The 25,523-nt window shown below is 39.8% G+C and overlaps 8 protein-coding genes across 10 annotated transcripts; 5 read left to right on the top strand and 3 right to left on the bottom strand.

Moving 5' to 3' along the window:
• Positions 1–1,972: 1,972 nt before the first annotated feature.
• Positions 1,973–2,895, bottom strand: LOC101306518 (ubiquitin-40S ribosomal protein S27a-like). Its single transcript, XM_004297343.1, has one exon. It carries the CDS (start codon positions 2,834–2,836, stop codon positions 2,366–2,368), a length of 471 nt encoding a protein of 156 aa, XP_004297391.1. The 5' UTR covers positions 2,837–2,895; the 3' UTR covers positions 1,973–2,365.
• A 1,605-nt stretch (positions 2,896–4,500) lies between these two features.
• LOC101296001 (CRS2-associated factor 2, chloroplastic-like) lies at positions 4,501–7,508 on the top strand. The gene is made up of 6 exons (XM_004298432.1): positions 4,501–5,161; positions 5,252–5,379; positions 5,477–5,702; positions 5,843–5,970; positions 6,144–6,294; positions 7,040–7,508. The coding sequence occupies exons 1-6, from the start codon at positions 4,501–4,503 to the stop codon at positions 7,462–7,464; spliced, it is 1,719 nt and encodes a 572-aa protein (XP_004298480.1). The 3' UTR covers positions 7,465–7,508.
• A 953-nt stretch (positions 7,509–8,461) lies between these two features.
• Positions 8,462–10,376, top strand: LOC101295711. Its single transcript, XM_004298431.1, has 8 exons — positions 8,462–8,790; positions 8,906–8,939; positions 9,074–9,352; positions 9,470–9,562; positions 9,655–9,720; positions 9,805–9,896; positions 9,985–10,032; positions 10,265–10,376. The coding sequence occupies exons 1-8, from the start codon at positions 8,462–8,464 to the stop codon at positions 10,374–10,376; spliced, it is 1,053 nt and encodes a 350-aa protein (XP_004298479.1).
• Positions 10,377–13,211: 2,835 nt separating this feature from the next.
• LOC101306227 (cytochrome b-c1 complex subunit 8-like) lies at positions 13,212–13,837 on the bottom strand. The gene is made up of 2 exons (XM_004297342.1): positions 13,582–13,837; positions 13,212–13,436 (listed from the first exon to the last, which is right to left on the bottom strand). The coding sequence occupies exons 1-2, from the start codon at positions 13,749–13,751 to the stop codon at positions 13,388–13,390; spliced, it is 219 nt and encodes a 72-aa protein (XP_004297390.1). The 5' UTR covers positions 13,752–13,837; the 3' UTR covers positions 13,212–13,387.
• A 791-nt stretch (positions 13,838–14,628) lies between these two features.
• LOC101305936 (pyrrolidone-carboxylate peptidase-like) lies at positions 14,629–17,175 on the top strand. The gene is made up of 5 exons (XM_004297341.1): positions 14,629–14,756; positions 14,979–15,278; positions 15,905–16,009; positions 16,114–16,161; positions 16,720–17,175. Exons 2-5 carry the CDS (start codon positions 15,018–15,020, stop codon positions 16,957–16,959), a joined length of 654 nt encoding a protein of 217 aa, XP_004297389.1. The 5' UTR covers positions 14,629–14,756; positions 14,979–15,017; the 3' UTR covers positions 16,960–17,175.
• A 104-nt stretch (positions 17,176–17,279) lies between these two features.
• On the top strand, positions 17,280–19,312 carry LOC101295416 (putative pentatricopeptide repeat-containing protein At2g01510-like). The gene has a single exon (XM_004298430.1). The coding sequence runs from the start codon at positions 17,280–17,282 to the stop codon at positions 19,254–19,256; it is 1,977 nt and encodes a 658-aa protein (XP_004298478.1). The 3' UTR covers positions 19,257–19,312.
• A 541-nt stretch (positions 19,313–19,853) lies between these two features.
• On the top strand, positions 19,854–22,612 carry LOC101304958 (probable polygalacturonase At1g80170-like). The gene is made up of 9 exons (XM_004297337.1): positions 19,854–20,103; positions 20,370–20,498; positions 20,643–20,813; positions 20,918–20,938; positions 21,054–21,261; positions 21,548–21,629; positions 21,748–21,856; positions 21,983–22,099; positions 22,233–22,612. Exons 1-9 carry the CDS (start codon positions 19,864–19,866, stop codon positions 22,545–22,547), a joined length of 1,392 nt encoding a protein of 463 aa, XP_004297385.1. The 5' UTR covers positions 19,854–19,863; the 3' UTR covers positions 22,548–22,612.
• On the bottom strand, positions 20,589–25,137 carry LOC101305256. 3 transcript variants are annotated; one of them, XM_004297340.1, is made up of 4 exons: positions 24,329–25,137; positions 23,975–24,182; positions 23,654–23,729; positions 23,515–23,565 (listed from the first exon to the last, which is right to left on the bottom strand). In XM_004297340.1, the coding sequence occupies exons 1-2, from the start codon at positions 24,561–24,563 to the stop codon at positions 24,001–24,003; spliced, it is 417 nt and encodes a 138-aa protein (XP_004297388.1). In that variant the 5' UTR covers positions 24,564–25,137; the 3' UTR covers positions 23,515–23,565; positions 23,654–23,729; positions 23,975–24,000. The 3 variants fall into 3 exon arrangements, with proteins under 3 accessions (XP_004297387.1, XP_004297388.1, XP_004297386.1); XM_004297339.1 differs by lacking the exons at positions 23,515–23,565; positions 23,654–23,729 and adding an exon at positions 20,589–20,791; XM_004297338.1 differs by lacking the exon at positions 23,515–23,565 and having other exon boundaries at positions 23,665–24,182.
• Positions 25,138–25,523: the final 386 nt, after the last annotated feature.

Here is a 25,523-nt window from a genome sequence, read left to right as displayed (position 1 = left end):
CTCTCTCTCTCTCTCTCTCTCTCTCTCTCTGAGAAAACCTAAGAACAGTGAGAGGTTCAGGAATGGAACTTAATTATACCTGCAGTATATATAAGCTGCATGTCCCGTTATTATGAAGTCTAGGTGGAAACAGATAGATATCCAATTGCAAGTTAGATAGGGACTCCTAGTCGCGTGTGTAGTACTACTATATACAAGTGACAAACAAATAAATAAGTCTACGGCCAATATAGGCTCAACCCCGGAAGAAACCGTCTACGCCGGCGAGCTGTTCACCGGAGAGGTCGGTAAAAAGCTAATTATGTTTCCAGTTTGGGTTTTATCTCAATTTGGGGATTTTCTTAATTTTTGGTTTGCAGGTATCCGTTTCAGCCTCCGAGTGTGACATTTGCGACGCCGATTTACCACCCGAATATCGATACCAGTGGCAGGATCTGCCTTGACATTCTCAATCTCCCTCCAAATGTTAGTGAACTTGTTAGATGTGAGATTCTTGTATCCAATATTTGGTGTGTGTCGATTTATAATGTATTTGTTGAATTACGGAGCGTGGCAGCCGTCGTTGAACATTTCGACTGTGCTTACTAGCATTGGTTTGTTGTTGAGTGAGCCGAATCCTGATGATGGGCTTATGTGTGAAGCGGGGTGAGTATTTGTGTGTGATCATGTATGGTTTTTGAATTTGGTGTGTCAGTTGGTCTTAATGAGTTTGTAGTCTGTGTTTATGGATTTGTAGTTCAAATACAATTGACAAGCTTTTGATCAGAAAGCTCGGTCTATGACTGAAAAGTATGCCCATGCTGCAGCTAGTGGGATTAGTGGTTGCAAAGTCCAAACGCGGTATGAGCTTACTTTTTGTTAGGAAGTTTAGTTTTCTGGATGTAAACCTGTGAAATGTGTTAACATTATGTGTTTACATTTTTCATGTTCATTACTCTGAGGTGCAGCTGGAGGCGGATACCACAGGGCATGAGTCGAAACATCAAGCAAATGAGTCTGCTGTAAGTCATAAGTAGTTGATTGGTCTTTGTGTCTGTCAGTTTCAGTCTTGGAATATATGTGGTTAAAAAGTGAACTTCTGTGGATGTGACGGATTCAAAAGTGTCGAGTTGTTCACTTAATTTTCTGTCCGCTGCAGCTGGAGGTTAAAACATCTAGCCATGGGTTAAAACATGATGCAAATCACTGTTACAAGTCACAAGAAGTTAATTGGCATTAGTAGGAAGCACCATGTACATACACGGCACCTAGCTCTGGATACAAGCCAAGACACAAGTATAGAAATCAAATGGATCAAATTGCTTTACTGACACAACAAGTATGCATCAACAACAATATAACAAACAAGAGCATCCCAAAGAAAATCTTTGAAAATGATTATCTTCCTAACAGCAGTATCAAGACATCAATCACAACTTCACAAGTACCATCTTAGGGAGGAAAACTTGAATTTGAAATAACTCCCAAAATATTGCAAAGGGGCAGCAAATGCAACAAAAACAAAACATTTGATTTGTTTCAGATGAAAGCATATCCCGGATTTCAGATACAAAAAACTGTGAACAAATGCCCTTCTGAACTAAATTAGTTGAGAAAAACACTTGACGGAAAGAAATTTAGACACTAAGAAAACTAAATCAATCGGGAAAAACACTTGATTAGGCAAAACACTTGACTTGGCTAGAACAGAGAACTATAATGGACACTGCTCCACAAAAGCTTCTACTTGTGAAAGGAGGGAACCCTATAAACCACTGCTCTGCTCAAGTGATTGTATTCAACTGACAGATTGTAAATCCAACTAAAAGAGAAGTTACCCTTAAATCAACTATCGGAGAAGTCAAGACAGAATCTCCTAACAATCTCTCAGTAGAAAACATTCAACAAAGCCAGAACAATAAATTCAGTGCATAAGTTTAGAAACACAAATCGAAATCCTCACACAGAAAAAAAGGATAGGGAAACGGAAATCAATCCTCAAAACTGGCCCGTTTGACCATCCAATTGTCAAAAACCGTAATTCATATATATCACTACTCTACAAATAGCAATCATATGCACACTCCAACCTCATTTTCATCACCAAATCAATACCAAACCAATAACGATTCGACAAACCAATAACGATTCAACAAACAACGAACAGGTATCACAGTATATAGCAAATCAATCCAAACAACCAGATAGACAAAACAGAACTTTAAATAGATAAAATTGTCATAATCCCAGCATCAAAATATATCATCCAAAAACAAAATACCTAAATATCCAGAGCTTATAAAAGCACGAAATTAAAACAAAACATAACAGAGTACGGAGTACCAAACTTAAATCGAATACGATAACATAATAAAGCACTAACAACCTAATCGCCGCCGGCCTTCTGGTAAACATAGGTCAGCCCACACTTGCCGCAGTAGTGCCTGTCAAAGTGGTTGGCCATGAAAGTCCCGGCGCCGCACTCCGCATTAGGGCACTCCTTCCTGAGCTTCTGGACCTTTCCAGAGTCATCCACCTTGTAAAACTGGAGCACAGCGAGCTTGACCTTCTTATGCTTGTGCTTGATCTTCTTAGGCTTGGTGTAGGTCTTCTTCTTCCTCTTCTTAGCGCCACCGCGGAGGCGGAGCACGAGGTGGAGAGTCGACTCCTTCTGGATGTTGTAGTCGGCGAGGGTGCGGCCGTCCTCGAGCTGCTTGCCGGCGAAGATGAGGCGCTGCTGGTCCGGCGGGATGCCCTCCTTGTCCTGGATCTTGGCCTTGACGTTGTCGATGGTGTCGGAGGACTCCACCTCGAGGGTGATGGTCTTCCCCGTTAGGGTTTTCACGAAGATCTGCATGGTTGCGGCTCACTCAGCTCTGAAGGAGATGAGGCGCTGTGGTTGTGAAATTAGGGATTGGGGATGTGAGGGTTTTTAGAATTATATAGTGTCTCGGCTAGGGTTTGAGGGGGGTGAGGAGGTAATTTCGCAGCAAGCGATGGACAAACTATCGTCGTTCTCATTTTCTATTGTCGTGTGGCTCCTGTTTTATTTTATTTTTTTTATTAGTTAAAAATTTATTCAAAACTATGATAACACTTACGACTCGAAAGCTTGCTATCGAGTGTGTGTCTCGGTGACTAAAATTGGTTATAAGATAATTTACATGTTTTGTTGCTCAATATGAAGATTTGTCTTCCCTTAACATTCATCAAGACATAGATGTTTTTGTTTCGACCAGTCGTGATAAGAATAGATGTCTTTGTTCAGTTATATAGGTTTTTTATTTGATTGTATTAAGTTATAGAAAAAAAAAAAAAACCTAAAACATATGTCGTCATGAATTTGGGTTGTACATATAATCTACAAGAACCGGCCATAGATTAAAGCCCAACAAGCTTATGTTTTGGGCCCTCAAATTTAAGAGAAAAAAAAAGCCCAAACATATATAAATGGCATACTAGCTATACATCTAAACTCACGCAACTTCTGCAACTTTCTTTCTCTTTAATCAAGTCATCGAGTGCCGCACACCCGCACTGCCCGCACGCGTCTTTCTCACTTTCTCATATCAAGGTTTCCTTGCAGAAAGCCAACAACCCTCGACGTCTTTGATTTCTTTTTGACAAAAGTCAGTTAAGTCTGTCCATCTCCTCCAATGAGTCTAATTCTATAGTTTTTGCAATTTCATAGTTGATAACTTTAAATTGAGAATGAGAAGGAGTTTGATTTCAATTCAGAAGACTGATTGTGAGATAGGTTTTGGTTTAAGTATTTGAATCATTGAATGTTTGATTTCATGCCTTTGTTTATGCCTAAAATTCTGTTTATGCCTTTGTTTATTCATGTTTTGTTTATGTCTAAAATTTTGTAGGTTTATGTTTTGCAGGGTGCCATATGGCTCCAATTAAGAAGTATCCTTCTGAGGCTAAAAAAAGAAAAGAGAAGCAAAGAAGAGAGGCATTAAAGAAGCTTCAAGCATGATCTATTCGCAATTATTTAAAGTCAAGTATTAAACAAGCACAAACTTCTACCGATGAGAATGAGAATGAGAATGCAGAAGCAAGTCCAAGTTTGAATGAGGAACCAGATTTGAATGAGGAACAAGGTTTGAATGTAGAACCAAATTTATAGCAGTTCATTGTTATTAGAAGGTTTACTGTTATGTTATGTGCACATTTACTTTTGACGTGAAGAAAAATACAAATATACTTTTTAGCAGAGAGTCCTAATTTTTTTCCCTCGCTTTGAGCCCCAAAATCTCAGGGCCGCCCTGTAATCTACAACACATTTCTTATTCTCACTTGTGAACTTATCAGTATTATTTTTCATGAAATAGAGTTTAATTAGAACCCTAACTGGCCGGGAGGCTAAATACTTGCTTCAAAATACAGTAGCTCCATGTAATTTGAGATAAACGACGGATAAATTAGCGTCGTACAAATTTTCAAAATATCGTCCCCCTAAAGCTAACAGGAAAACCAGAAAGGCCTTATCTCCAAGTTGCTGGGGTTTTCTTCATCATGGCGGTAATAGCATCACTAGGCTTCAACCTCTTCTCCTCTCTCCCTTCAAACCCACCACCAAACGACCCAAACCCCAACGCAGCCTCCACCTCAGCTTCTCCCCCGATCCCAATCCCGAAATACCCGCCTCCGATAAAAACGGCGCGAAATTCTCCTCCTCCGCCAAACCCGGCCCTCAAAAACTTCCACCGCCGCACCAAATACTACAAGCCCGTCCGCGACGGCGTCATCACCTCCGACGGCGACCGCGCCGTCGTCATCGGCGAGAACGGCCTGTCGTACCAGCTCCCCGGCGCGCCGTTCGAGTTCCAGTACAGCTACTCGGAGACGCCCAAGGCCAAGCCTTTGGCGATCCGCGAGCCGGCGTTCTTGCCGTTCGCGACGCCGGAGATGCCGCGGCCGTGGACGGGAAAGGCGCCGCTGAAGAGCGCCAAGGAGAAGAAGATGAAGCGGAAAGTGCCGCTCTTTGACTCGTTCAACCCGCCGGCGCCGGGGACTAAAGGAGTGAAGCGGGTCGAAATGCCCGGCCCGTTTGACCTTGGGAAGCGCCCGAAACCCGGAAAGACGAGGGAGGAGATTCTCGGCGAGCCGCTGAAGAAATGGGAGGTTCAAATGCTCGTTCAGGAGCAGATGTCCGATAGCCGGCAAGTCAATCTCGGTGAGGTTTCGGCTTTTTTCAGTGTCGTTTTAGTTTTTTCTGTGTCGTTTTTGTTTTCGGCTGAGTGTGTTGGGTTTTTGTGGGGTTTAGGAAGAGATGGACTGACGCATAACATGTTGGATTTGATTCATTCGCATTGGAAGAGACGCAGAGTTTGTAGAGTTAAATGTAAAGGTGTTCCGACTGTGGATATGGATAACATTTGCCGCCATATTGAGGTAATGGTTTTCAGCATTGTGATTGTTCTGTTTCGAATTTGATTGCGTTGGTAGGTGTATGGATGAAATTTGAGTAATGTGGTGGTTGTGATTGCAGGAAAGAACTGGGGGGAAGATCATTCATCGAGTTGGTGGTGTGGTGTATCTTTTTCGGGGAAGAAACTATAACTATAATACTCGTCCGCAGTATCCACTGATGCTGTGGAAACCAGCAGCGCCGGTTTATCCTAAACTGATCCAAGAGGCTCCAGAAGGATTGACAAAAGCTGAAGCGGAAGAGTTGAGAAAGAAAGGGAAAAGACTATTGCCTATATGTAAATTAGGTGAATGTCTCTACTTACTGCAATGCTTATTATCATATGCCAACACCTTGACATACAAAGATTAGTGCATATCCATGCAGAAATGGTATACCTTGGAAAGATAACTGTTGAAACTATTTTATATTTCTATCAAATTGCAGCCAAAAATGGAGTATACATCACCTTGGTTAGAGATGTTAGGCATGCTTTTGAAGGAAGTTCTTTAGTAAAGATTGACTGCAAAGGGATGCATGCAAGTGATTACAAAAAGTTGGGAGCTAAGCTTAAGGTCCGTGCATCATATGTTCTTACAAATCTTCATCCTGTATAAACTTTTAATTGACAGTCAATGGCAGTGCATCATACCAGTCTGATAGTATTTGAAAATTAGCTGGATGCTATCTGACTAGTGACTACCATGCTCTTCGTTTCCTAATCCTTTTTATGTATACTTGTTTACAGGAATTGGTTCCTTGTGTGCTGCTTTCTTTTGACGATGAACAGATATTGATGTGGAGGGGACCAGATTGGGTTTCAATCTCGGGGACCAGATTACCTTCAGCATATTCTGATGTTTATTCTGATGTTGATATTATAACATCAAAAGGAAGAGGTATGATTTCAACTTACAATGCATATGCAATAATTTATTTGAAACCAACTTGGAATAACTGAAAGATATAAAGTTAAGAAGCTTATATTATTCTGTTCTCCAAAAAAAAAAAAAAAAAAAAAAAGACTTATTTATTCATGTATATTAAAAGTTAGGATGATTGTAATGCAGTGAAATAGGGAGGGACTTGAAAAGAATCAAGTTTACAGTCTTCCTTATTGATCATTTTGGTTGCTAAATGTAAAACTTGAACATAATATATATAATGGGCGATGAGTAGAGGTGTAAGACATTTTATTGGCGATCTGGATAGCGATACCTTATAATTTAGAAGTCCATTTCAATCCATGCTCAGGGGAAGCTTAGGATGTTAGAGTTCACTAGATGTCAGTACCTGCTTAAACTATGGTTAGCTCTGATCTTGGAGGCAGGCATATTATTGCAACCTGCAGAAAAGTCCATGAGCTACTGACAATAGAAGGAATGTCCTAGAAGTTAGAGAGGACTCTTGAGAACTACAAAATTTAGAGGAGAATTAATTTAGTCAAACTTTTAATTGTCAGCAAATGATTTCATTGTTTATCAGTAAAAGTAGTTTAGCAACTAATTTCTGCCTCTTTTTGCTTCAGTAATCTCAAGTTTTAGCCCCGAGTAAAAGTAACTGGTTTCGCTTACCATGCAGTCATTTCATAAAATATGGTGGTGGCTCTGACTTCCATTTATGTTTTCATTATGCATTTTTCAGTTAAGGATGACGATGCTTCTAGTAAGCCAGACACGAAAACAGTGATATCAAGCCCTAAAATGATGTCGCTCTGGAGACGCTCAATTGAAACTAAAAAAGCATTGTTGCTAGAAGAACTTGACCTTGATCCTGATGCTTTGTTGGAGAAGGTCGAGGAATTCGAAGGCATTTCACAGGTCACAGAGCACTCCTATCCAGCATTAATCCTCTCAAGCGAAGATGGCACCAGCAACGCAATCCAAGTGTATGAAGATGCTCCTCCAAATGGCCCTTACAGTGAATACGAAGAAGCCTACAGTGATGACAACGATGACGATTATGTATACGAGGATGATTCCGATGACGATGCATTATACGATAGCGACTCAGTCCCCTTGGGGTCATTACCGATTGATGTAATAGCAGAGAAACTCGATCATGATTAAATCAAATGAAGTCTGCAAGACTGCAAATGCAGCCTCCTGTGTTCATAACTTTTATACTCGATACTGTAATGAGGTCAGGGTAAATTGGTTAGACTAATTTTTGACTTTTTCCGGTAAAACTATAAACGAATAAAACCAGTAAACTAACAGGGTGTTTGTTTTGGTAATCAGGAGGTTAATATTTCCTCCTACAGTCCACGTGGAACGGTTTATCTGGTTTTCTGTTTCTTCCTTATTTTTTTTCGGTGGACGTTTATAAGGGACGTAGCTGTAACCAAAACCCCATAATACAAATCTTTTTTTGACTTGTTGTGACTCGTAGAGGGAAAGTTCTTCCTTTTTCTTTGTTTTCTTCAAAGAAGAAGAACTTTTCCAGCTGCAAATTAAAACCTCGACGATCTTACAGACGAAAGCTGGGTGATGGGCACTATTCATTTGAGACGGTAGGAATAATGAAGAAGCAAAGCGTCCATCTTTTTACCATTACAATTTTAACGTCAGGTTAAAACCCAGCTTGAAATAAGGTGATCTCTCTTCTTTTTAAATGTGATTCCTAAGCTATGTTGGTTTACTTGCATTCTTGTATTTAATCATTTGATGAAAATATTGTGTAATAGGGTTATTGATAAAATGAGAAGGTTTTGGGTTCTTGATGCCTCTTAATTATATAATTTTGCTTGTTGGTTTTGTCTTGAAGATTAATGTAATGCTTCTTAATATTCCATTTGTGATTTCTGCCTTAAAACCTTTTACGAATGCATGGTTTTGCTATGATAAATTAGCTTTAAAGCCTCTACTTTGTTATATACCGGGTTTAAGTTTGGACCATTTGAACGTCTTGATACATTGGTTTTTAGTTTGCTCATGTTCATCTGAATCTTTGATCATAGAGCCCTGGGACTCGACTAAATGTAATTATTGGAGAAATTTTAAGTAACACATGAGTTGTTCTTGACAGGATCGTCGAGCCATCAGCGGCATTCAATCGTGACTATATATGGATTCTGATTCTGATGTGGATACGACTGAACCAAGTTATTGGTGGAACCGGAGGTTCTTGCTCAGTTCACTATTTGTATTGACTACTGTGATTGTAGCAGCAATTTGTATATGGAAATATGAGGGCCGCAGAAGGGAAAGAGGAGCAAATCATCAGGGCAAAACAGTAGGGTTTTTATATGAGGATGAAGCCTGGAATACATCTTTCAAAGTGATTCATCCTGCTTGGCTTCTTGCGTACAGAATCATTGCTTTCGGTGTGCTTCTGTCCGTGATAGTTATGAATTATGTTGATGATGGACCTGGGATATTTTTGTTCTATACTCAGTAAGCTATCTATCTGTGTATCTTCAAATTTATTGAACATGATGATAACATCTTTGATCAGAATACGAAGCTCATTGTCTTTATATGCTGATTGTATTTCTCTTTTGCTCAACAGGTGCACATTTTGTTTGGTCACAATCTATTTCGCGGTATGCTTTTCGACTCGAGGCTCTTGAACTGTTGACATTGGCCTAATTGTTACTGTAGTAATGTGGGATAGAATGAGACTGGAATGATTTTTTGTAAGTGTTAATATGTTTATGTTCTGAAATTCATCTTGCAGGTTGGATCTTCACTTTCCATTTACGGATGCTACAAATACCACAATAGAGTTAGTGATGATCCAGCTGATGATGTGAGAGATGATGAAGAGCAAAGTATTTCTGTTGCTCCAGCACTTGCCGAAAATGCCGACGCAACCAACACGTCTAAAAGATTTACTTTCGAAGAATGTTTCTCCCTCGAAGACACAACCAACACGTCTAAAAGATTTACTGATGAAAAAGGTTCCTCCCGCAAACCCGCAGGAGTATGCGTTTATATCTTTCAAGCCCTTTATCAGGTGAGTTTCAGCTGCAGTTCTGTGCGTTAAACTGAGCTTTGATTCTTTACAAGTTAGGCAGTTTCTGTAGAGATGTGTTTCAGTTATCTGAATCCTCATTTTGTCACCTTTGTTTAGATGTGTGGGGGTGCTGTGGTGCTCACTGATCTTATATTTTGGGGCCTTTTGTATCCATTTGTTTGGGACCCCGATTATGACGAACTAGACTATGTAAGCAACTAAGTATACTGCCCTTTCAATGGAGTTGTTGTTTTTGATTCCTAATGGTGTATTTGATGAGTTTGCTCACTTGTCAATTGCAGTTGATGATCAGTTTGCACGTATACAATTTTGTTTTCCTTCTTGGTGACACAGCTTTGAATAGCATGGTAAGTTTTGTTCCTTCTTCATTCATTATATTGATTATAATGACATTAGCAAGTTACATAACTCTAATTTTCTTCTCCTTGCAGAGGTTTCCAATGTTTCGAATCGCATATTTCATGCTGTGGACGATAACATATGTGATTGTGCAATGGATAGTCCACGCTTGTGTGGATCTCTGGTAAAATTTCATATGAGCTTGCTACATGTCTTTTTACACTATCAAAAGCATTCAACTATTGCTCACTAGTCTTATAACTTCCTTTCAGGTGGCCTTATCCATTTCTTAGCTTGGCATCCACATATGCGCCCTTATGGTATGTCGTGTACTTCAATCAGTAATTCTGCAAATTTAACTTGTACTTTGACAAACATATAAAATGAAAAGAGACTCTCTCTATAGTAAGACTTGTAATCAAGGGCTTGCTAAAAACTAGCACACTCTAATGTGACTCCAGATGACATGAAGTAACTCCAAGAAAGAAACTACTTGTTATGATCTTATTCAGCTCTGTCACAACTCACCGAAACGCATCTTGTACTTTGCAGGTATCTTTTGGTTGGACTGGTGCATATCCCATGCTACTGCGGCTATGCTTTAATTGTTAAATTGAAGCATTTGTGGTTCACAAGATTCTTCCCGAAGTCCTTTCAGGGGTGAGAGATGATGCATTGCCTTCATTGAATCACAATACTTCATACAGTGCCACCAACCCGTTACAACTACTGGATATAAAAGAACCATTGGTGATATCATTTTTGGTCCTATACATAGGATAAAGGCTATTTTTTTCCGGATTCCTATCATGATTAACTGTACAGGAAGCTATAGCATCCCCAGTTATAGATCAGGTATCCTTGAAATAGGGTCAGCCCTGTGTTTGTTTGCTTAGAACTTGTAATCAAGCTAACTTGAGGCTCAATCTTAAAACAAGGAAGGGAAAGAGAGAAGTATAACTTAGGACCAAACAAGGTTCCATAATTGAGACCATTCACACGGCTCAAACTAACCTGATTAGCACTTTTGCGCTACAACTATGATTCCTTGTAATTCAGTGAGTTCTACGAGTTCAAACTTGAGGGCTAGAACGCCATACAGTAGGTAAAAACATAAGGCTAATCCTGTGCTTATGACTAGCAGAATAGTGTAAAGCATATCCAAATATCACTCCTACAAATATAATGTGTAAAGAACTGCTAAAGATTAATATGAAGATCACATTAAGTGACCAGGAAGAACATAAATACGTATCAAACAACTGAGTGGAACTATTTTGTAATCACCAACAGATTTAGAACAAGCGCACTGGACTCGTGCAAATCCAATCACGGTAAAGCTCCAAGGGCAAGCTGAGAGACTTCCTTGAGATAAAAGACCATTATGTCGGTTCAGACAGTGCAAATCCAAAATGAGGATATGAAATCTCTATCCTCATCCTGTAGGTACAGGTTTCTCATTATTCTTCTAACTAAACCTTGACATATATGAAAGGCAAACAGATACTGGTCTAAAGGAGCAAATTCCAAATCAAACATGAACCAAATCTTCAGATTCAATCCAAATGACAACCAAATAAGCTGCAAGACCCTTTATGAATGCATGGTTTTGCTACGTTGAATTAGGTTTGAAGCCTTTAATATATACCGGGTTTAAGTTTTGGACCATTTGAACGTCTTGATATATCGGTTTTGATTTGTTCATGTTCATCTTGATCATATAGCTCTGGGACTCGACTAAATGCGATTGTTGGAGAAATTTTAAGTAACACATGAGTTGTTCTTAACAGGATCGTCGAGCCATTCGCAGCATCCAATCGTGACTATAGAGATGTGTAACACATGAGTTGTTCTTAACAGGTAAGGTTCAGCTGATTCTTTTGGTAGTTTCTGTAGAGATGTGTTTCAGTCATCAGAATCTTCATTTTGTCCCCTTTGTTTAGATGTGTGGGGGTGCTGTGGTGCTCAGTCACTGATCTTATATTTTGGGGCCTTCTGTATCCATTTGTTTGGGACCCCGATTATGACGAACTGGACTATGTAAGTATACTGCACTTTCAACGGAGTAGTTGCTTTGATTCCTAATGTTGTATCTGATGAGTCTGTTCACTTGTCAACTGCAGTTGATGATCAGTTTGCACGTATACAATTTTGTTTTCCTCCTTGGTGACACAATTTTGAATAGCATGGTTGGTTTTGTTCTTCTTCATAATGTCCTGATTGTCGACCTTACTTAACTCTAATTCTCTTCTCCTCGCAGCGGTTTCCAATGTTTTGAATCGCATATTTCATGCTGAGGGTTTAATCCACGCTTGTATGGATCTCTGGTAAAAATCCATTTGCACTTGTTACATGTCTTTCTGCATCATCAAAAGTATTCAACTATTGCTCCCAAGTGTTATATATAACTTCCTTTCAGGAGGCCTTACCCATTCCCTAGCTTGGCATCCACATATGCGCCCTTATGGTATGTCCTCTACTTCAATCAGTAATTCTGCAAATTGTACTAGTACTTCGACAAACATATAATTGAAAAGAATGATTGCCTCTATAGTTGGACTTGTGATCAAGTGCATGTTCAAAAGTAACACTCTAATGTGACTTCAAGACAGAAACTACTTGTTATGATCTTATTCAGCTCTGCCACCACTCATCAAAATGCATCATGTACTTTGCAGGTATCTTTTGGTTGGAATGGTGCATATCCCATGCTACTGCGGCTATGCTTTAATTGTTAAATTGAAGCATCTGTGGTTCTCAAGATTCTTCGGGGTGGCAGAATGCCTTCCTTAGATCACTATACTTCATACTGTGCCACCAGCCCGGTACAAGGATTGATATAAAAGAACCATTGGAGATATCATTTTTGGTCCTATACATAGGATAAAGGCTATTTTTTTTCTCAGGATTCCTATCATGATTAACTGTACAGGAAGCTATAGCATCCCCAGTTATAGATCAGGTATCCTTGAAACAGGGTCAGCCCTGTGTTTGTTTGCTTAGAACTTGTAATCAAGCTAACTTGAGGCTCAATCTTAAAACAAGGAAGGGAAAGAGAGCAGTATAACTTGGGACCAAACAAGGTTCCATAATTGAGACCATTCACACGGCTGGCTCAAACTAACTTGATTCGCACTATTGCTCTACAACTATGATTCCCTTGTAATTCAATGAAGGAATTTTACTTCCTAATCAACGAATTGGACTGCTCAGAACTTCAGTTGCAGGAGGAAAAACTCAATCGGCGTGACCCTAATTTGACACACATCAAGTTCCTATTTGCATGCATTGCTAACAACATGATCAGCACAGCCAGCAACTCGCTCCTAATATGGAACCTGGACAGCTGGTTAAGTTCCTCTAACCATTCGAGACAACATGCCAGGCTGGCCTAATCAAGAGTTCGGCCTAAACTACCGCAAACACAACCTAACTATAAACACCACACTCTATCTTCTATTTCTCATTCAGCAACTAATCAGAACCAATCAAAACGAGAAATCAACAACAAGCACTGCACTCGCTATTCATCACGTATGTAAAAATGTATATCAACCATACAGAATTTATTACCAATTCGAATCCGACGAGCTAGAGTTTAGGTTTCGATAACAATAAAAACTCATACACTTCGAAATGTGACTTGTAGTACATTAAAACTTAGCAAAGCTTCATTCAGTACCTGTGTGCCAGCTTCTCCTTCTCTTGGTAATTATCCACATACCTGCAAATCAAAACACACAGCATTCAAGCTCCACATATCAAGTCAAATCCAGATCCTGATCCACTACCAGCTTCATATTTCAATCCTAAGCGAAAAGTACGAATCTGAACAAATCGGAAACCCTAGTTCGAAATCGGAGACTTACATGCGGACGGCGATGAGAGGAGCGAGGAGGAGAGTGGCGCTGAGCCAGTTCTCGGAGACCTTGTGGTGGAGCTTGGCCGGAAGGTCCTTCCAGAGGCCGGGCATCACCTTCTGCTGGAACGGCGACAGCGCGTACACCACCGCCCTCATCTTCACCGGAGTCTTCCCCATTTTTCGCTCTCTTCTTCTTCTTTCTGGATTCTCCCAAATTTCTGAGACCTAAATTTTGGTCTGCGTTGAAACAACGACGTCTCAATATCACACCCCAGGACCCGAGATCGACGGTTCGGATTTGATGGGCTATGTCACCATGCCACGTAGCCTAGTGATTAATCAGCCATCCGAAATCAACGTCGATTCATTTCTTCTTCGAATCCACTTTGTCTCTAATTCATGATTATTTTTCATTTCAAATAAGTAACCATACTATAAATTTCGTTTGACAGATATCGGAACCACTCGCATCATAAACCAACATATCTTTTGACCCGTCCGATTTACAATAGATGTCATTTCTTTTTTATGTAGACAATTCGCAGTATCTGTGTGTGAGTGTGCTTTGGGATAAAGAATGACGTAACTGACTATATCTTTTTGAGTTAATGATATCAAATATGATCTTATTGTGTAGAGATTAGTCACTTTCGACTTTTGAGCGACACACTATTTTTGAATTATTGTGTCATTTTGCCTCTTGATATTGTGGATTTCATACTTTATCAGTATTTTAACAAAATTTAAGTACAAAATACTTCGAAACTCCAAATTGATTATCTTCATAAAAAAAACTACAAATTGATTATAATTTTATGTGATATAGCATCTCAATATCATCAGAGATATCAATATGCTCGATTAATAAGACTGACTGGTCATCCTTTCTCCAGGAAATAAACAATATTCACATTACACTACAAATCATGAACAATGTGATGATTTTTTTTTGTTTTATCAAAGTGATGATTGATACTTGATAAATGGCATATTCGTAATTAATTGACACCGAAATGGTCTATTTAATTACTTTCCTTCCAGCAAAGTAGTGACCAGAGGAGAGGCGCAAAGAGAGACCAAACCAAAACTACTCAGCTTTGTTCTCTGTCTCGGTGTCTCCTACATTCTCATTCCCAAAGTCCACACCCTGTTGTTGTTGAGAGCTCCGTCCTCAAATCCAAGGTCTGCTCTAATCCCACCTCTCCAGTTCAACCCTTTTATATCTCACCAATTTTGCTTCGTTTTCTTTTGTCTTGTTTGTTTCATTGTGTATGTGACGAAACACTAATCGGGTCAACTCACAATCCGAACCCGATTGATGGGTTTCAACTAAACCAAAGAAAACTTTGATCTTTGTTTATAAAGTTTGCATCTTTTTTGTTTTGGTGTTGTTGTTGTTGCTAGATTGGGAACTGTATACAAGTGGAGAATCAGAACGAGGAAATGGGATCAGAAGGGCCAAAGAGCGTGGTGATTAATGTGAGTGGGTTCAAGAAGTTTCAAGGGGTGGCTGAGAATCCAACTGAGGTTATTGTCAACAATCTGAGTAGCTATGTGGAGAAGCGAGGGTTGTCTTCTGGTCTGACACTGGGGAGCTGCACCATTCTCGAGACTGCTGGAGATGGTGCTAGTGCTGCTCTCTACAAGGCCATGGAGTCCGGGATTGAGAGAATGGAGTCTAATGCCAATGATCAAGTTGTATGGGTCAGTGTCGTAATTGACTTTTGTTTTGGGATTTTTGATGTCTAGATAAATGTACACATCGTCTTCAGAAATCAAAAATGATTATCTCTTACTGTTTTTGATAAGGACTAGGATTAGAACATGCTTGGCACATTTGCAGCCCCATTAGACTAGCCTTATTGTTTTGACCACTAAGTTCAGTTATATCTCTATCTCTTATGATATCATAGACCTACTTTTGTTAGTGACTCCAAGCACGTTTTGGATCAGCTTTAACTCATTGCCGGTTCGTTTAATCATTTTTAGTCATATGTGTAGGATACTTGCTCTAGAAATGTCTTTCGCAAGACTACCACAGTAACTGGTTTCACTTTGGACTTATGAGAAATGAACTTACCGTGGATATTATGTATCTCTTCATGCATGCTTTGGCTGCCTTATATATAAATAATAGCATACCTTACTAACTGAAGGTTAAGATTAAAACATGGATATCTCACTTGCCACTAACCATTTCAAAGAAATATTTTGGAACTGTGATTATGAGGCTGCTACATTCAGATTGTGTGAATTGCTAGAACCTTCAAAAGGGTTGGTTGGTATGTGGTATCATATTGTACTGACAGTTATTTTCATTGCTTTTTCAGCTTCACTTGGGGGTGAACAGTGGGGCTATGAAATTTGCTATTGAGCGGCAAGCTGTAAATGAAGCCACCTTTCGCTGTCCGGATGAGTTTGGATGGCAACCTCAGGTGGGTGTTGCTTTTCCTGTTGTGATGGTCTATTGTTTGTTTTATCCATCATTGAGATTATCTTTAATTTTGTTGAACCAATATTGTTTATTCTTATTTACCAGCAATTCCCAATAATTGAAGCAGATGGGGTAATTTCTCGAGCTAGAGAGGTACTGATACAGTGTTTGTGATACTAATGTTAAACATATGAATTTATATAATTTTGTATCCTGTGGTTTGTTGATCATTGTTGTAGATGATTATTCCCAGTCAAAAACTATGTATGTTGTTACTTTTCCAGGATAAGTACTAAGGGAGGGACTTTAATATATTTTTGAAATCGAGACTTTAATATATAACTTGACTGAATGCTGAAAGACTTGCCGGATTGCTGCTTTTCCTTATATAAGCAACCATTCAATTATGCTAGGTTTAAAACTAGTTTATGTGAACTGTAATGAAAATGCCCCTTATTGTTATTTCTTTATCCAACCAGTGAGGTTTAGTTGAGTTTTGGCTGAAATACTCCAAGTCAGTGGAACTGCTGCTGAGTCTTAAGAAATTCTTTTGGTGAAACTATAATGTCCACATCGTTAAACTTATCATTTGGACTTGGCATGTGTTCTTACTATCCGGAAAACCTTTATGTATTATTCTCTTGCAATCCCTCCCACTACCTCTCTCAACATATTCACTTTGCTAACTTTTCCACCATTTGATTCTTGTAGACATCTTGTTCGATTGATGCCATCCTTAAGATCTTGAAGAAAAAGGGATTCGACGCGGCCATATCAGATGATGCAGGACGCTTTGTGTGCAATTACGTCTACTACCATTCTCTCCGGTTTGCAGAAGAAAAGGGTCACAAGTCTCTGTTTGTCCATGTTCCCCTCTTTACAAGAATCGATGAAGAAACTCAGATGCGGTTTGTGGCCTCTCTTCTGGATGCCATTGCCGCAACATGCTGACGCCACTGTCCCAATGCTCCATCTTTCTATCTTCATGTTTCGTGCCATCTGCTGTTAAATGTATATCAATGGTGTCAATATCATTTTGGCTGTAAAAGGGTAATAATAATATTTACAAGCTCTGTTGCTTGTTGGTGTGGTGATGTTTCGATGTAAAAAAAGAGAGTAAAATTTCAAATCAATCTTGTGATGCAAATATTTGCCCCTAGTTTCTCTACTTATTCTCCTTATGGGTCTTTCAATTTCATATTTCAAGCTTCAATCTTTGAACTTGAGTGGCCTAAAGCAAAGACCTTTATGGTCTAAACCCTAAACCCTAAATGTGGATTTTACCGCGGAGAGCTCCATGGTCAATTCGAGGTCTTCGATCACTGTCCTCATCACTGGGTTTAGGCTCCTATTTTGAACCCAATTCCAGTGATCAGGTTTACTCCAACAACCGGAGGATAGGCCAGTTTGTGAAATCTGGGGACTTGAACAATGCACTCAAGGTGTTCGACGAAATGCCTCAGTATGATGTTGTTACCTATAACTTGCTTGTTTCAGCGCACGGTCGGGTTGGACAGCGAGAGGAAGCGTTTCAGCTATATGCTGATATGGTTTCACAGGGAATTAGGGAGAGTGCATCGACGTTTCCTTGTGTGTTGGGGAGTTGTAGTGATGGAGTGCAAGGGGTTCAAGTTCATTGCAGGGCGGTGTCGCTTGGGTTTAGCTTGAATGTGTATGTGGGGAGCTCCCTGTTAAACTTTTACTTGCGTGTGGGGCAAGAAAATGTGGCTATGAAGGTGTTTGATGAGTTGGTGGAGAGAAATTTGGCTGTGTGGAATTTGATGTTGAGGGGGTTTTGTGAGCTGGGTCGAGTGGGGGAGTTGTTTGGGATGTATTGTAGGATGAAGTTGGATGGTGTGGTTCCGAATGGGCTTAGTTATTGTTATTGGATTCGTGCGTGTAGTAATGGGAAGCTTTTGGATGAAGGAAAGCAGCTGCATTGTCATGTTGTGAAGGAGGGATGGTTGGGGTCGAATGTGTTTGTGGACAATGCTCTGGTGGATTTGTACTCTGCTTGTGGGAGTTTGATTGATGCAAGAGAAGCATTTGAAGTGATTCGAGTGCAGGATGTGATTTCTTGGAATTCAATTATTTGGGTCTATACTGAAAATGGTTTGCTGCTTGATGCTCTTGAGTTATTTGCTAGGATGCAGTTTTGGGGGAAGAGGCCGTCCATTCGTTCGTTTGTTGGGTTTTTGAATTTGGCTAGTAGGACTCGGAATATTCAACTTGGGAAGCAGATACATTCTTATGTTGTGAGGTCAGGTTTTGATCATGGTGCGAGTTTTCATGTTCAATCTGCTCTGATAGATATGTATGGGAAATGCGGCGACATTGAGAGTTCAGTGTGCATGTATGAAGATGGTCATGAACACAATTTGGAGAGTTGCAATTCATTAATGACATCGTTGTTGCACTGTGGTGTTATTGAGGATGTTGTGGAGATGTTTGGTTTGATAGTTGATGAGGGAATTGGTTTTGATGAAGTTACTCTTTCTACAACCCTGAAAGCCTTATCATTATCTGTATTGGCAAGTTTAGGCAGCTGCAGATTGCTGCACTGTTGTGCAGTGAAATCAGGTTTTGAATCTGATATTGCAGTTTCATGTTCACTAATCGAAGCATATGGGAGATGTGGTCATGTTAAGCTTTCCCGCCAGGTTTTTGATGAACTCCCTTCACCAAATGTCATCTGTTTTACATCAATTATCCATGGATATGCCCGAAATGGAATGGGAAGTGAATGTCTTCAATTGGTTCAAGATATGGTGGAGAAGGGTTTGAAACCTGATAAAGTGACAGTGCTGTGCGTGTTAAGTGGGTGCAGCCATTCAGGTCTGGTTGAAGAAGCAAAATTGCTCTTCAATTCAATGGAAATACTATATGGGGTTTCCCCGGACCGAAAGCATTATTCTTGCATGGTTGATCTTTTAGGCCGGGCAGGTTTGCTGGAGGAAGCTGAAGAGCTGCTACAACAGGCACCCGGAGAAGGCGACTGTGTGATGTGGAGCTCATTGTTGAGAAGTTGTATGGTACACAAGAATGAAACAGTAGGAAGGCGGACAGTAAAAACTTTGTTGAAGCTTGAGGGAGAGGACCCTGCAATATTATTGCAAGCTTCAAACTTTTATTCTGAAATCCGCGAGTTTGACACCGCAATGCAAATCCGAGAATTTGCAATAGCACAGCAAGTAACAAGGGACATAGGTCACAGCCTGGTTGAGGTATACAGCCACAGTCACCATTAGCTTCTTGAACTGATGGAACCAGCTCACCAAATTGTTGATCGACCCCGGTGCCTCAGGTTTAACATCTTCTGAATATAATTGTTATTATTACTGCTGTTGTTGGTTTGCTTCATTGATGGGTAAAGTGTTAGGTGTGCATGTACATTTGAAAGATTTGTACCTTTGTCGTCCTCTTTGATCTAACTAATCCGTTGACATTTTCTTTCCCTTTGAAAGAAACTGGTCTGGATTTTGTCTTTTCAATGGTATACTGTTTTGGATTTTGTTTTGATTACGAAGTTACTATTTTTACCAGGACGTATTATCTTGTAGATGCATTTTTTCTTTTCCTTTTCTTAAAATAGATGCCAGGAAGAGATTCAGATTGCACAACACTATGAGTGGTGGATTTTTGTGTGCTGATTTAAGAGTAAAGCAAAGAACAAATATTTTCCCTTGCTTAAAGTGTGGGATTGTAGAAAATGTTACATCTTCATGTACTTCCAAGCCAAGCCATATATCCCACAAACATCTTCATTTCTCGTACTAATCTACAGATATAAATTATAACCCATTGTTCATTATACAAATCAAATCAATCTTGTAATACAGCAAAGATACAACAAACATGAATAGATTCTTTGTGATTTCTTTTCTTGGTATGCTGATAGCAGTTCATGGAGTTGCAGGAAACATGATCTATGATGACATTGGCACGCTTGATGAGCTTGAAAACTTTGACATAGAAGAAGACGATGAGGTGGATGTCTTTGAAATCCCGTCATGGACAAGCGAACGTGGTAGCAAGGTTCTTGTTAATGTGGATAGCTTTGGTGCTATTGGAGATGGAGTTTCTGATGATACTCAGGTGAGGATGTTATATGAATTGTTAGTTTTACATTTCGTGTCATTTGCAACGCAGTTCATTCAGTTAATGTATTTAAAGGCTCCGCATTGCAAAGTGGTTTTTGATTCCATTAACCGATAGAATCTTATTAAATATGTTGTAATCAACATTCAGCAGTAGTTTGATGGAAAACTTGCCAATTTAGACTGCAAAATAAATTCTCTACATTAAATAGTTTTTATCACAGTGATTGTTGACATATTCTTCTGAAATGCCATTGATATTAGGCTTTTGTAAAAGCTTGGGATATTGCATGCAATACAACAAAAGCTGTTTTCCTGGTACCCCAAGGGCGCCGCTATCTAGTAAATGCAACAAGATTTGAAGGGCCATGCGCAGATAGCTTAGTCATCCAGGTAATGTCGTATACAATTTGCATGTATCAGTTAACATTTACCCTCTGTAGATCTGTTTTGAACAATACATAGCACTTGTGATGCACATTGTGTTGTTACCATCGATGATAATATCATACTGACTGTGAACCTGTGGTACAACAGATTGAGGGAACAATAGTAGCACCAGATGATCCTGATAACTGGGATCCCAAATTTCCACGAACATGGCTTGATTTCTATAAACTGAAGGGAGTACTTTTCCAAGGTCATGGAGTTATTGATGGATCAGGCAGTAAATGGTGGGCTTCATCCTGCAAAAAGAATAAGACAAATGTAAATTTTTGGAAGTTCATAGTTTCTATTCAGATCCAAGCACTTCAAATTTCAAAAAACAATGCTAACTTCTAATTTTTTGTCTGTCTTCCGAATTTCTACAGCCTTGCAGGGGTGCTCCAACAGTAAGTAACTTGAACTGAAGTCACAAACTTATAACCATACTTTCAAAACAGGATTCATTCAGGGATCAGGAATCCAGGTTCAATGCCTATAATGAAGTTGACGTCCTTATTGCAGGCATTTACTATTGATAGAAGCTCAGCTATAAAGGTAAAAGGGCTCACCATCCAGAACAGCCAACAAATGAATTTCGCCATCTCTCAAAGTGATTCTGTACGAGTTTATGCAGTCCAAGTCTCATCTCCAGGAGACAGTCCTAACACTGATGGAATCCATATAACTGCATCCACTAATGTGATTCTTCAAGACTGCAAAATTGGAACAGGTGAATCATTATTTCTTATCTCATTTTTATAGCTGAAAATGAGGAAATGGAATGAAAATAAATGGCTATTCGGAATATATAAAAAGCACCCTTGCAAGACAGGATATGCAAACATGCAAATAACCGAAAGAAGAGGTTTCAAAGTTAAGCTAGGGATATGAGTATTAACTTTGAATAATGCCCACGAATGCTTTAACTTGAAAGGTGCACAACCACATGGCGCCCATAACAAAACTGAAAGCACTGATCCATTTTATTTGATGTTGATTCTGAATATGATATGCAGGAGATGACTGCATCTCAATTGTCAATGCTACATCAAATATTAAGATGAAGAGAATCCTTTGTGGACCAGGACATGGAGTCAGGTACTCTCTACTTTGGTTGTACGTTATAAAGGAGCCCTATGACGGCCCAAAGGTGACAAGTAATTGGAACTCTAATTTTGTTTTCATTTTATTTGTTGGTATAAATTTTGGCTGCCAGCATTGGAAGTCTAGGGAAGGACAATTCCAGCGCCGTAGTCACAAAAGTGGTCTTGGATACAGCATTCCTCAGGGGGACTACCAATGGCCTCCGCATCAAGACTTGGCAGGTTTTTAATCTACTATTACAATGATCTTTTTTTCTTATGAGGATATTGACAGTGATGTTACAATGAACAGTTTTCCTTATTTTCCTTGCCCTTCCCTTTTTTCACTTTGGGGTGCCCTTTGTATAGGGAGGTTCTGGTTATGTTCGTGGAGTCCGTTTCCAAAATGTAAGGATGGAAGATGTAGCGAACCCCATAATCATAGATCAGTTCTACTGTGACTCCCCCAAAGCTTGTCAAAATCAGGTAATGCTCTTAAGACTTCATCATTTTGTCTCCTCCATTTTGATTTTTGAAGTGTTTCAGAAAATGGTAATCAAAGTAATCCAATAAATATATGTTAACTTGCGAGTTATGTTTCTTCTTCTTGACATTGTAGACATCAGCTGTGCAAATCAGCCAAATCATGTATTGGAACGTCTCAGGAACTACAACGAGTAAGAATGCGATGAAGTTTGCCTGCAGTGACACAGTTCCATGCAGCAACCTAGTCCTCAGTAACGTCAACTTGGAGAAGAAAGATGGCACAGTGGAGACATATTGCAACTCTGCCGAAGGCTTCGGGACTGGAGTTGTGCATCCATCAGCAGATTGTCTGAACTCTCATGACAAAGATATGATAGTCATCAAACAGCCTGCAGAAGTTGAACATGCAGATCCCAGCACAGAAAAAATTGTGCATACTGAACTGTGACCTATATAGGTCATATTGACATACCTAAATAACTGTTTGATAGTATACTAAACAGAGTTAATGAGCTTGTAGAATGCTCTATAGTAATTGATGTTAAAGGATTCTCGGAGGGAGGTTTGAGGTGCCCATGTCAAACTTTAAAGGGAGTTGCGGACAATGTAATCCTGTATAGTATAATGAAATTGAAGTTGAAAGTAACAGATAATTCGTAGAATTATGTCTTCTCAGTTCTCACCCTTAATTCAATACTCAACAATGCTTCTCGATCAGCATGAGAATCATAGGTTGAGAATAAAGCGTGAGCATAATTACTAAAATAAAATTGAGAAAGGTTTGGTCAAAAATGGCAGAGCAGTGGAGGACAGAGGGCTGATGGACCCAGAATTCCCAAAAGATACGAGTAACATGGCTTTTAGACCATACGAAAGGGAAAGCAGCATGAATATGTATGCTCTCGCTCTCAGAAATAGATGCATGTTTGCTCTTCATAACGAACTACATCAACGTTTGAGCAAAAAAACGCTTCATTATTTGGGTTTGGATGTGACCAACAAAGTAGATATATGTAGGCACATGCGCACATCATGTCACTGACATTAAGTATTAGACTAGATCCAGTTGATTGAGATATGTGGACTTTTCTACTATACATATGTGTATAGCATACATCAAGTCATAAACCGTCCGATCTCAAACCGTAAACAGTCCGATCGTCTTGAATTTTAACTTGTTAAACAATCGGACAGTTCACGGCTATACATATGTATCCCAAAGTTGCTATCTGTGCCAGGCTGCCTAGAAGAGAAGTGCCAACCAGAGGTTGATTAGGAGAGCCCATCTCTAAATATAATGACATGGTCCTCATGGCAGACATAAGCAAAGGTTCAATATGAGACACACTGCTCGTATGAGGAGTAATATAACACCTTACAGCTCAATAACCCAGCATATAGTGTTCCAGACGGTTGAAACTATAACGTGAGCGCTAAATCAGTATATGGCACACTGCAAGTGACGACTAATGTAAAGGCATACATAATTTAGTACTATAGAACAGGTGGGAGAACTTGTAAAACTCTGAAAACTGTTTCTGTAGGTGAACAAACCTCATAAATTTCAAGTTGGAGCAAACAAATCAACACTGCCGAACTGCTAAAAATTGTCACTCGCTTTGGTTTGATCCTTGAAGAATAAACAAATGGAATAGTTTAGAGTATCAATTCATGTTTCAATCATCACTAGAAACATTCCAGGGAAAATAACTGAAAGATATTATTTCATAGAGAAAAAGAACAAACACACCAGATAACTCATTTATTCGAAAACAAAACTCCAAAAGTGAGTACAGTCGAGGACACATTCCTGACTGACTCTATAACTAATGAAGGGACGCGAATGCAAAACAAAAACCATAGAAGAACAATCACCTAGCCCATTAACTCAGAGATTTAGCTTAATGGGAAGAGATTTTGAGGTTGAGGGACTTGTTGATCCATGCCTTCCAGCTCCCACTCCCCTTGCGAGAAATTGTAGCAGCCGGAATCTCAGCGTCGACCATTTTCACAGGCTGAGGCTTCTTGCATAGCATAAAGTTCCGAGATCCTTGCGATCCAATTGTGTCCCATGGACTCAGAGCTGCAAGCAATCAAAATTCACATACACAATCAGAATTAGTCCTACAACTAAGATGCAATGCTTTCAAATTACTAACATTTACTCAACACATCAATCAAAAACAGGACAAAATTCGAAAAAGTGAGAAAGAGTTATGGAGTCATTACCATCAGGTCCGGCAGTTGGACAGTAGAGCATGAACTCATTGAGATCAGAGCCGAGAATCGGGAGGCGGCCTTCACGAGCATAGGATTTCAAGGCGGTATCAATAACCGCAGCCACAAGAGCCTCCTCGTTGACAACGAATCGGATCGGGCCGGCACTGCCCAGCACAGTGATGCTGATCAGGAACCTGTTGCCCTTGGCGGCAGCCTGGCTCTTCTTCTGCTTGTATAGCAACATCTTCAAAACTCAAGATTGAAGACCGAGATCCAAATCCAATGCTATAAAAGAACTCACTGATTCCCCCTTTCCCAAAGAAGGTTATTTGATATCAACAGAAAGAGTATATGAAAACGAATCAATCGAAATCGAGAAAGAGGAGAACAAAATTAAGTCTATCCAATTGGGGCGATATCGCAACGCAACAGGTGTCGAGCCGGGATTTAGGATTCACGGGTCGACGCCGAGGCAGCGGTAGTACCAGCCTTCCTTGCAGGAGCCGAAAGAGAAAGCTGAAGCGGCGGAGACAGGGAGAATAGCAGCGCTCGCCCTCGATTGTGCAATCGAGCGCATGAAATTACTGATGCTTAAGATTTCCACCATTCACAACCTGCTTCGATCTCGAAATTTTCGATTAAAAAAACTGGGAAAATTTCTAGAGGGAGCTATTGTGGCCTCCTTCAGAAACAAAAGTGTTGAATGGTCACCTCAAACTGAAAAAGAGGGATTAGGGTTAGGGTTTGTGGGGGCGGCTCTCTCGCTCTCTCTCTTCCTCCTTTCTCTCTGTGTTTGAGTTTTGAGGTTTGGTTCCTTCTGGGGAAGGAGAGAGGAGCCTTATTTATACGGTTTGGAGTGATTTTTTTTTTACTTTTGAGTTTAAAGGGGTCGGTAGGGTAAAACTTTTGCTGCCACCGACTGCTTCCAAATTTACCGCTTCTTTTTACTGGTCCAGGTAATTACCGTGTCTGAAAATTTGCAGTCAGGTGTTTTTTACTCACTCGTTTTTAACGAATTCGAGCTGTTACACGTATTGAGTCCGGTAGTAACTCCCAGCGTCAATGGTAACTGGGTCAACGTGTTCGGTTACTCTGGTAAATAATAGACTACAGTCACAATAACTAGCATTTAGCTTAAGAATAATTCTTCGATTACAGATGTGTAGATTTTAAAAAATACTTTGTTTTCGCTCATACGAAAAAA

Source organism: Fragaria vesca, linkage group LG4 (genome assembly GCF_000184155.1).
Source record: "Fragaria vesca subsp. vesca linkage group LG4, FraVesHawaii_1.0, whole genome shotgun sequence".
NCBI classification, from domain to species: Eukaryota; Viridiplantae; Streptophyta; class Magnoliopsida; order Rosales; family Rosaceae; genus Fragaria; species Fragaria vesca.
The sequence above is the reverse complement of the archived record's forward strand: the minus strand, read 5'-3'. Positions and strand labels throughout refer to the sequence as shown.

Bases quoted from the DNA above. Each gene is read 5' to 3' on its own strand.
- LOC101306227 (XM_004297342.1), bottom strand. From the start codon at position 13,751: ATGGGGAAGACTCCGGTGAAGATGAGGGCGGTGGTGTACGCGCTGTCG. The intron at 13,437-13,581 runs GTAAGTCTCCGA...TTTGATTTGCAG, and splicing joins CCTCTCATCGCCGTCCGCAT to GTATGTGGATAATTACCAAG.
- LOC101295711 (XM_004298431.1), top strand. From the start codon at position 8,462: ATGGATTCTGATTCTGATGTGGATACGACTGAACCAAGTTATTGGTGG. The intron at 9,353-9,469 runs GTGAGTTTCAGC...ACCTTTGTTTAG, and splicing joins TCTTTCAAGCCCTTTATCAG to ATGTGTGGGGGTGCTGTGGT. The intron at 10,033-10,264 runs GTATGTCGTGTA...TGTACTTTGCAG, and splicing joins TCCACATATGCGCCCTTATG to GTATCTTTTGGTTGGACTGG.
- LOC101306518 (XM_004297343.1), bottom strand. From the start codon at position 2,836: ATGCAGATCTTCGTGAAAACCCTAACGGGGAAGACCATCACCCTCGAG.
- LOC101304958 (XM_004297337.1), top strand. From the start codon at position 19,864: ATGAATAGATTCTTTGTGATTTCTTTTCTTGGTATGCTGATAGCAGTT. The intron at 21,262-21,547 runs GTGAATCATTAT...TATGATATGCAG, and splicing joins AGACTGCAAAATTGGAACAG to GAGATGACTGCATCTCAATT. The intron at 21,630-21,747 runs GTACTCTCTACT...TTTGGCTGCCAG, and splicing joins GGACCAGGACATGGAGTCAG to CATTGGAAGTCTAGGGAAGG.
- LOC101296001 (XM_004298432.1), top strand. From the start codon at position 4,501: ATGGCGGTAATAGCATCACTAGGCTTCAACCTCTTCTCCTCTCTCCCT. The intron at 5,703-5,842 runs GTGAATGTCTCT...ATCAAATTGCAG, and splicing joins ATTGCCTATATGTAAATTAG to CCAAAAATGGAGTATACATC. The intron at 6,295-7,039 runs GTATGATTTCAA...TGCATTTTTCAG, and splicing joins TATAACATCAAAAGGAAGAG to TTAAGGATGACGATGCTTCT.
- LOC101305256 (XM_004297339.1), bottom strand. From the start codon at position 24,563: ATGTTGCTATACAAGCAGAAGAAGAGCCAGGCTGCCGCCAAGGGCAAC. The intron at 24,183-24,328 runs GTAATGACTCCA...GATTGCTTGCAG, and splicing joins TCCAACTGCCGGACCTGATG to CTCTGAGTCCATGGGACACA.
- LOC101295416 (XM_004298430.1), top strand. From the start codon at position 17,280: ATGTGGATTTTACCGCGGAGAGCTCCATGGTCAATTCGAGGTCTTCGA.
- LOC101305936 (XM_004297341.1), top strand. From the start codon at position 15,018: ATGGGATCAGAAGGGCCAAAGAGCGTGGTGATTAATGTGAGTGGGTTC. The intron at 16,010-16,113 runs GTGGGTGTTGCT...CTTATTTACCAG, and splicing joins AGTTTGGATGGCAACCTCAG to CAATTCCCAATAATTGAAGC. The intron at 16,162-16,719 runs GTACTGATACAG...TGATTCTTGTAG, and splicing joins TAATTTCTCGAGCTAGAGAG to ACATCTTGTTCGATTGATGC.